The 9,554-nt window shown below is 35.6% G+C and overlaps 1 protein-coding gene across 3 annotated transcripts in view; it reads left to right on the top strand.

Moving 5' to 3' along the window:
• GABRB1 (gamma-aminobutyric acid type A receptor beta1 subunit) overlaps window positions 1–9,261 on the top strand; it is a 375,428-nt gene extending 366,167 nt beyond the window's left edge. For 2 of the 3 annotated variants that reach the window (XM_015597505.2, XM_015597506.2), the window contains exon 8: window positions 8,510–8,991. In XM_015597505.2, the coding sequence (XP_015452991.1) occupies window positions 8,510–8,854 (345 nt within the window). In that variant the 3' untranslated portion in view covers window positions 8,855–8,991. Of the gene's footprint in view, window positions 1–8,509 lie in introns of all 3 variants that reach the window. The other variant, XM_006922474.2, reaches the window with a different exon arrangement.
• The last annotated feature ends 293 nt before the right edge of the window (window positions 9,262–9,554 follow it).

Genomic DNA, 9,554 nt, shown 5'->3' on the forward strand with positions numbered 1-9,554 from the left:
TGGAAACTCTGAGTCAAACTTGATATTTAGTTTTCGTGAAGATACCAGTCTCTCTACGATTAACATATTTGCTTCCTTCCTCTTTCCATATTCTTATTGTTTTGATTTTGTTTAACCCTCTGTTACTACATCTTTGGCAAACGTTTTAGGTTTCTTTCTGTCACACATATTTGACCTCTTTTACTTCATCTACCTATGGGCAGTGAACATACAATGCAATATATGTATGCTTTTCTATTGAAATGTATACCTGAAACTTACTAGATTTTGTTAACCAATGTCACCATAATAAAAATAAATTAATAAAAAAAAAAAAAAAAGAAACCACCCTCATGAACTTTGCCTAATCCTTTGTATCAGTCAGGGTTTTCCAGAGAAACCGAACGAAGAGAAATAGAACAAACATATATACAACAAGAGTTTTTTTAAGAAATTGGCTCCTGTGGTTGTGAAAAGTGGCAAGCCCAAAGTTCGTAGAGCATGCTGGAAACCCAGGCAGGGTTTCTGTTACTACAGTCTTAAGGCAGAATTTCTTCTCTCTGAAAAACTTCAGTTATTCCTCTTTTTTTCTCTAATCCATTCTATTTATGATACTAAGGTTTCACATAGTTTTCTCTTATTTTTTTATTGAAGTATAATCAACATACAACATTCTATTAGCTTCAAGTATACAACACAATGATTTAATATTTGTATATATTGTGAAATGATCACAGTAAGTCTAGTTAACATCCAGCACCATACATAGTTATAAATTTTTTTTTTTTTTTTTTTTTTAGGCAAGGAAACCCTTGGTTGACCTCACAGATTGAAAGGACCTTGTCAGTTTACAATCCCTTATTTTTTAATTTTTATGCCTATAGCACCTGGTGTTCCTAGGTGGTCTCCCATCCAAGTACTAACCAGGCCTGACCCAGAATTTTTTTATTGTAATGAGAACTTTTAAGATCTACTCTCTTAGCAACCTTCAAATATGCAATACAGTATTATTAACTACAGCCGCCATGCTATACATTACAGGCCTAGGACTTATTTATTTTATTACTGAAAGTTTGTACTTTTTCACACCCTTTACTCATTTCTCCCACTTCCCCACCCCCAACCTCTGTCAACTGCCAATCTCTTCTCTGTATCTGTGAGCTTATTTTTTGTTCATTTGTTTGCTTGTTTAGATTCTCCAAATAAGTGAGATCATTTAGTATTTGTCTTGCTCTGTCTAACTTATTTCATTTAGCATAATACCCTCAAGTCCATCCATGCTGTTGCAAATGGCAAAATTTCAATAGTTTTTAATGACTAAATTATTTATATATAAATATATATCACAAATTTTTTATTCATTCATGCATCAATGAATATTTAGGTGTTTACATATCTTGGATATTATAAATAATGCTGCAATGAACATGGAGGTGCCTATATATTTTTGAGTTAGTGTTTTCATTTTTTTCAGATAAATTCCCAGAAGTAAAATTGCTGGATCATATGCTGGTTCTATTTTTTAAGGAATCTTCATTCTGTTTCCCAGAGTGGCCACCAGTTTACATTCCTATCAATAATGCACTTTTCTCTACATCTTTGCCAACATTTGGTATCTCTTGTCTTTTTGATGATACCCATCCTAAGAGGTGTGAGATGATATCTCGTTATGGTTTTTATTGGCATTTCTCTGATACTTAGTGATGTTGATCATCTTTTTATGTATGTCTTCTTTTTATGTATGCCATCTGCATGTCTTCTTTCAAAAAATGTCTATTCAGATCCTCTATTTTTTAATAGAATTATTTGGGTTTAGGTTTTTTTGTTTTTTGTTATTAGGTTGTATGAGTTCTTTATATATTTTTGATATCAACCCCCTTATTAGATACATGATTTGTAAATATTTTCTACCATTCCGTAGGTTGCATTTTCATTTTGTTGATGGTTTCCTTTGCTGTGCAGAGCTTTTTAATTTGATATAGTCCCACTTGTTTATTTTATTTTTTATTTATTTATTTATTTTTTTTTGCCTTTTATTGCCTTTGCTTTCGGTGTCAAATCTAAAAAATCATCATCAAGACCAGTCTTGGCCAAGGAGCTTACTGCTTATGTTTTCTTCTAGTTTTATGGTTTCAGGTCACATATTAAAGTTTTAAATTCATTTTGAGTTAACTTTTGTGCATAATGTGAAATAGAGGTCCAGTTTTATTCTTTTGCATGTGGCTGTCTAGTTTTCCCAACACCATTTACTGAAGAGACTGTTCTTTCCCCACTGTATATTCTTGGCTCCTTTGTCATAAATTAACTGATTATATATGTGTGGGTTATTTCTGGGCTCTCTATTCTGTTCCATTGATCTATGTGTCTGTTTCTATGCCAATACCATAGTGTTTTGATTATTATAGCTTTGTAGTATAGTTCGGAAACAGGGTGCATGATGCCTCAAGCTTTGTTCTTTTTCAAGATTGCTTTGGCTATTCAAGGGCTTTTGTGATTCCATATAAATTTTAAGATTGTTCTATTTCTGTGAAAAATACCACTAGAATTTTGACAAGAATTGCATTGCATCTGTAGATTGATTTGGGCAGTATGGACATTTTAACAATATTAATTCTTCTTATTCATGAGCACAGAATATCTTTCCATTTATTTATGTCTCTTTCAGTTCCTTTCATGAATGTCTTATAGTTTTTAAATTAAGTCTTTATAGTTTGTCAAATTTATTCCTAAGTATTTTATTATTTTTAATGCAATTGTAAATGGGATTGTTTTCTTAATTTTTCTTGTTATTAGTGTATAGAAGCACAATCTCGAGGCAGAACTTCTTCTCCGGGAAACTTCAGTTTTTGCTCTTAAGACTGTCAACTGATAGATAGGATGAGTCCACCTACATCATCAAGTGGAATCTCCGTTTCTTACAGTAATTGATTATAAATGTCAATTATATCTACAAAATATCTTCACAGCAGCATCTATATTAGTGCTTGACCAAACAACTAGGCATCATAGCCTAGCCAAGCTGACACATAAAATTAACCATCATGCCCTTTTACTCTTTACTCATTCATTCATTCATTCATTCAACAGATATTTATTTATTGAATACCTCTATAGGCCACTTTTCTCAGTTCTGGGAAAATAGTAGTGAATAAGACCAAGTCTCAGCTATCCTGGAGCAACATTCTAGTGGGACACTCAGAAGGAGCAATAAGAGATAAAAGCAAGAGCTTTGCTCCAGTTATTCTGAAACTGAAACCCTTTAAATATCCATGCAGAGCTATCTTGTTGGCAGTTTGATAGTAAAGTCCAGAAGAAAATAAGGAACGGTAAATTACTTAAAATGTTTTACTCATTTTAATGAAATCTTAGTGTGAGTATAATGTTTAAAAAAAATTTTTGAACAAAATCACCAAGTTAACATGCTGATTATATTTTTCTAAATACATTAAAAGCAATATATACAGCTATTTTGTTTTCATCATAATGCTACTCAATTTTTTAAAGAATTAGTTTGGGGGGAAAGAGGGTACTGCCTTCTTCTGTTATGAGACACTTATTAACTTTTTCTAGTAAAGAACATGGTGATTTTTTTTTTCATAAGAATGTAAGTGCCAATGGGTTAGGAACCTTGCCTGTTTTTTGTTTATTACTATCTTCACAGGACCATTGTGTCCTCAGAATTTAAAAACAAGACTGTGATTAATAAGCACTGCACTGAAGGAAGGAAGGCGAGGGTTCACCAGCCAGAAGGTGGATTGTTCTCTCACATCTCAGGTCTATGAGGTGAAATCCCAGGCTTTCCTTTATATGTGAGCTCTTCCAAGATTTGCCTATAGTCAGTAGGCCTCAAGGTCAAGTATCATGACCTTAAGGAGGGAAGATGAGAGAAAGGCTCAACAGGCAAGGAGAAGGTGGAGCTCATAGTCATAGTGAAAAAAAAAAAACTTTAAAAAAGTCTGTTGAAAGAGAATTAAAAACCTGACTTTGAAAGAGGTCATAGCATTTGTCTAGTAAAACATTTAGAAACAACAGGACATGGGCTATATTGTCCTATTGCTTATGGAGGTACCTATTTCTTCATCAGTGTCTGGAATAGTGCTGATGCATTAGTAGGCACTCACTAAATATTTATTGAGTAAATAGTGAGGGGATGAATGTACTGTTAACATTTCAAACATTTATGCATGATCTGCCTAAAATTGTCTCTTATAGAAAAGAAAATGTACTTGTCTAATAGGGAGTGGGGTGTGGGTGAAGTATTATCAAGTTCTGGGGCCTGTAAGCCTTAAGCTTCATTCTCTGCTCCCTTTTATTAGTTATCTAAAGCTTGCGTCTGAGAGAGGGTTTATTTATTGGTTTTCCTGAAACCTCAATAATAATTGCATTTTTCTCTAAATTTAGGCTCAATAATACTCTAAACTAAAAAATAAAAAGAAAGAATCAGTGATGTTGTTTTGAGGAATTGGTAGTTAATAGAATGCAGTCACCATCACCCTCAGTATTAGGCAGACTTACCTTCCCAATCACTGAAACCACTGAGCAACTCCAGGCCTTACCCACTGACACAGCAGGTTCAACACGAACGTCCCTAACTATATTGCAAGCAGGTCAGAGGGAGAGAAAAATCCAGAAAACACAGAGCCAAGTATGCCTGTCTCCTCTTCCAAATATAGCTATCAGATAGGTCAATGTGGAGCAGTAAAAAAGGAGAAAGACTGTTCTTTCTGGAAGTGTTCCTCCCAAAGCTTCTGTCCTGGGGGTTAGAGTGGAAAATCCCTTACTTTATGGCAACACAAGGAGCAGAGAATGATTATCTCACTGAACAGTTATTTCAACATCAGCAATGTCTTAGGACATCTATCTGTCCTAGAAATCCAGTGTGTTGACATTTTCATTTACTTCACTCCCTTCTGCGTCAGGGTTTTAAAATCTTCAATGTCTGGATCATGTCCAACTCAAATGACAATATTTCTTTAATAACTAGGCAGCTTTTGCCCATTGCCGATGTTGAAGCAATGCACCACATGGCTTTTTGCTGCTTCTGAAGATGTGATAAAACAATGGCTACTTTCCCTGTTATAGACAGCTTTCTGAAAATAATATCAGGATACCTTGTTCTTAATATTTGAGGCAAAGCAAAAAAAAAAGGACAGAAGAAAGGGCAGAGCCAACCAAAAACTTGCTGACGTCAGCAGTGATATGACTACAACATATCCACCTTACCTCGCAGCAAAAAGCTTGAAGGATAGGGGATGAAATCTTATACCTCAGAAAAATTCATGAGCATGCCACCACATACACACACACACACACACACACACACACGCTCGCTCACACTCACACTCACTGAATCTGTAACAAAAGTTTTAAGATAAAATCTAGACTATACGACAGAGACTGGAAATGGAGAATGTTATATAACACTTCTTAAATTTTCCTAATAAAGAATAAGATAATGTTGTTTTAACTACACAGTAATGAAATCAATTTTCATTGGTACTTGCAAAAATGGATTCATTATTTTATATGTCAAACCACTTAAAGCTAAGATTTATAGGTCAATTACTATTTTTAGCAATTTGCCCAAACTAATAAACCTCATGTAATTTATAAGTGCATTTGAGTCTGCACCAAGGTTAACCAAAATATCTTAATAAAATGTATTTTGTTTGCCATGATTTCTGTTTAATGAAGAGTATCTGAATGTTTCACTGGCTGATTCTAAATTCTAGAAACTTGCTTACTTAGAGAGATTTCATAATATTGTAACTTAATGGTGCATACATTACAGATCAAGTTATTCAGTTCTACATTTTTTTTTTCTGTGTGTCCTCTGCCTGGAATATTCTCCATAATCAAAGACTCAAAAATTGGAAACAAACCTTTGAGATTACCTAGTGAAAAGTTTTCATTTATAGATGAGGAAACTGAGTTAATAACAAAACCCAGATGAGAAAACAGTTTTAACTCCTAATCCTTTGTTCTGTCCTCTACCCTTCTTTTAAGACCCAAGACAAGCCACAGCTTCTTCATGAAGACTGCCTTGACCCTCAATGATTTATCACTTTTATGAACATCTAATCATGGCTGTACTGTACCATATATCATTTGGTTAAAAACTCATGTCATTCTCATTATTATGTCTCTCTCTTCTATCTCCAAGATTGTTATAAGAAGGACAAAAATCTTTGTTTCATGATTCTCTTGTTTGGAACACTGTAGTACCTAGCAAAATCATGTGCACCTTATCTTCGGATGTATTTGTCCCTTTTCTAATGAATTCAATACCTTGCTCCTTGTCACTTCAACTATATCATTCTCTTTAGCAATCTAAACTTTCATACGCATGGTTTTTTCAACCATAGACTTACACTATAACGCACACACACATTCTTGATACTGTATCTGGCACATAGTAAGCAGTCAATAAATGTTTGGTGAGAAAGAGAAAAAGTAAGTTAGTTCTTGAGGTTACTATGATCAGAGAAAGTACACAGGTAAACAGAAAAAAGTAGGATTTAAATTGAGACTTGAAGAAAACATTGATTAACATGCAAAGAGGAGGAAAAATTATATTTGAGACAAAGAGTATCCTGTGTTTTAATCCTAAATTGGGCACTTATCCTTTATTTTATCTTAGGCAATTTACTTAAGTTCTCTGAGCCTCTGTTTCCCCATCTGCTGAACTAGGAAACTATCATATATTTCATAGTCTTGTTATGAGAAATAACTGATATAAATTACACAGCAAGATCCAATAATAGTAATTATTAACAACAATAAAAGTTAATAACAATTCCCTGAATAAAGAAGCCAGAAGTGCCCATGAGGGTATAGTGGGTAGCTCAGTTAGATTAAAACAAAATGCTTTGGAGAGATGAAAATGGAGAAAGAGAGAGAGAAAGAGGCCAGATTCAGTCACTATTACTTTCTAACTATTCAAAGTTTAAAGCTATCGACTACATCACTAAATTCACTGTGGGATGTAGTGAAGGCCAAGGGTTATGAAGTGGTCTTTTCTCAGTAAAATGCACATGAGCTTTGAATTAAGGAAGACATGGGTTGTAATCTCAGGTCTGGCACTTTCTAGGGAAGTAAAGTTGAGGCAGTTTCTTGTTAACTATTAAACGAATAATATATAAAAGCACCTACCAATAATGCTAGGCGCAATCGTGGACACTATAAATCTTAGTTATCTGTGATGTACCAACATCACATCCTACCCTCCATACCTTTCTCTTCTTTCTCTCGTTTGTCTTTGCCTCCTCCTATATTCCTCTCTATCTTTCTTCATTACCTGCATTCTTATACCTTGGGTTTTCAACAAGTATTTACTGAGATTAGTCTCATTTGAAAGCATTTATGAAGCACTGCATTCTTATACCTTGGGTTTTCGACAAGTATTTACTGAGATTAGTCTCATTTGAAAGCATTTATGAAGCACTTACTATAAATCAGGTATTATGCTAGTAACACCAGATTCAAACACAGCTGCCTGTGTTGCCCTTGGTAGTACTTCAAACTCTTTTGCATGAATGAACCATGTCTCTCCAGGTACATCAGCTACATCAGCTTGAAGTTAGACAAAGCCACATTGTAGGCCACGTTTCTTGTAGTTCCAAAACTGTGTGTGTAAACAGAGCATAAAGAAGAACCAGGAAATTTCGAATAGGAATCACTGAAATGTCAGGGAGCGACAGTGAATAATGGTGGAGAAACAAAAGTCAAAATAGCCAGGCATATCTTTTTGACCCATGAATCCTACTTCTGGCAATTTAGCCTGAGGAAATAATTTTGGATACGCACAAATATTTAGCTTATAGATGTCCCTTGCAGACTTGTTTAGCCTTAACACTTAACAATAGATCGATTTGATTATGGTTTATCCATATAAGCTATTAAGAAATTATGTCACAGAGGATTATTTAATAATGTGGAAAGATGACTAGGCTATACTACTAGCTGACAAAAGCAGGTTGCAAAGTAAAACATACCCAGTGAGCCTGTGTTTGTAAATATCTATGAATAGAAAAAAGAATGGAAGGTTTGCAAGATATTAAAAATAATGGATTCTGAAGGTGAGATGATGAATTTTTACTTTTTTTCTTTACTGTTTCTAGTTTTAAACGTTTCCATGTACCACTTTTGTAAGAAAAATGCCCTATATGTATACATATGTAAACAATATATGTATATATGTACATGACAAACGGTAGTTATTAACAACAAAAATAATATATAAATATAAATATACATACTCTACACACATACACGTGTTTTGTGACTGGAGATTAAGGATGGTTGGATGGATAGACAGATAAGATAAGTGATAGATGGCAGGTGAGAGAGAGGGGGGAAGGGGAAGGAGAGAGAGAGAAACAGAATGTGTCTCCTGGTCCAGGAGTCACGCAAAACAAGGTGTCTAGCGGAACAGTGTTTAATAAGCCCCATGCGGTTTCATCAGTTACAGGTTAATGAAAACAAGTGAATATCCCGGCATTTGTGTCTGAGCGTGTCCTTTCTCCGTCAGGTCGACGCTCATGGCAACATTCTCCTCAGCACCCTGGAAATCAGGAACGAGACGAGTGGCTCTGAAGTGCTCACGGGCGTGAGTGACCGCAACGCCACCATGTACTCCTACGACAGCGCCAGCATCCAGTACCGCAAGCCGATGAGCAGCCGCGAGGCGTACGGACGCGCGCTGGACCGGCACGGCGCGCACAGCAAGGGGCGTATCCGCAGGCGCGCCTCGCAGCTAAAAGTCAAAATCCCGGATTTGACTGATGTGAATTCCATAGACAAGTGGTCCCGAATGTTTTTCCCCATCACCTTTTCTCTTTTCAACGTCGTTTATTGGCTGTACTATGTACACTAAGGTCTGTCCTAATGGTTCGTAAACGACTACTTTCCTCTCCTTGATTTTTAACCCCACAGGTTCCCAACAGCGATACTGCTGTGCTTTTTGAGGTAAGAGATTCAGCCATCTAATTGGTTCTAGGTCTTGCATATCAATTTTATTACTGCACCATGTTTACTTCAAAAAAAAAAAAAAACAATTTTTTTTCCAGTCTACTGTGGTCCAGGTTATCAGCTCTTTCAGAGCTTATTAATTGCCATGTTTACAAACACACACACAGAGAAGTACATAAGTGGATCCTGAGCAGTCCTTCCTAGTTGCCCTGGATTTTATTGATTTATTTTTTAAATAAGAATGAAAAGAGGGCCTAGCCCTCTGTGCACACTGCTTCCTGGTAAACTGTAACAATCTCATGCTGCCAAAAACAACAAAATTTCCAGGATCTCAGAAGAAAAAACAAAGCCATTGACAAGTTACAGATTTCCAGGAAGAAGAGAAAACAAAAAAGAATCTCCAAGAGGAAGGAAGACTTTCCCCCAAATTCCCCTAACTCCCCGTAGAGGAAGTCTCAGCTCCACAGACTAGGAGGGAGAGATTGGCAAGTGCTGATACAGGTTATGCAAACCCAGTCTACCAGCTTCACCTCACCATTAAGCTGGATATTCTGAAAAATGCTCTTTCTCAGACTTCCAGACAGAGTTAAAATTAACATTACAAT

This window comes from Pteropus alecto, unplaced genomic scaffold, assembly GCF_000325575.1.
Source record: "Pteropus alecto unplaced genomic scaffold, ASM32557v1 scaffold57, whole genome shotgun sequence".
NCBI lineage: Eukaryota > Metazoa > Chordata > Mammalia > Chiroptera > Pteropodidae > Pteropus > Pteropus alecto.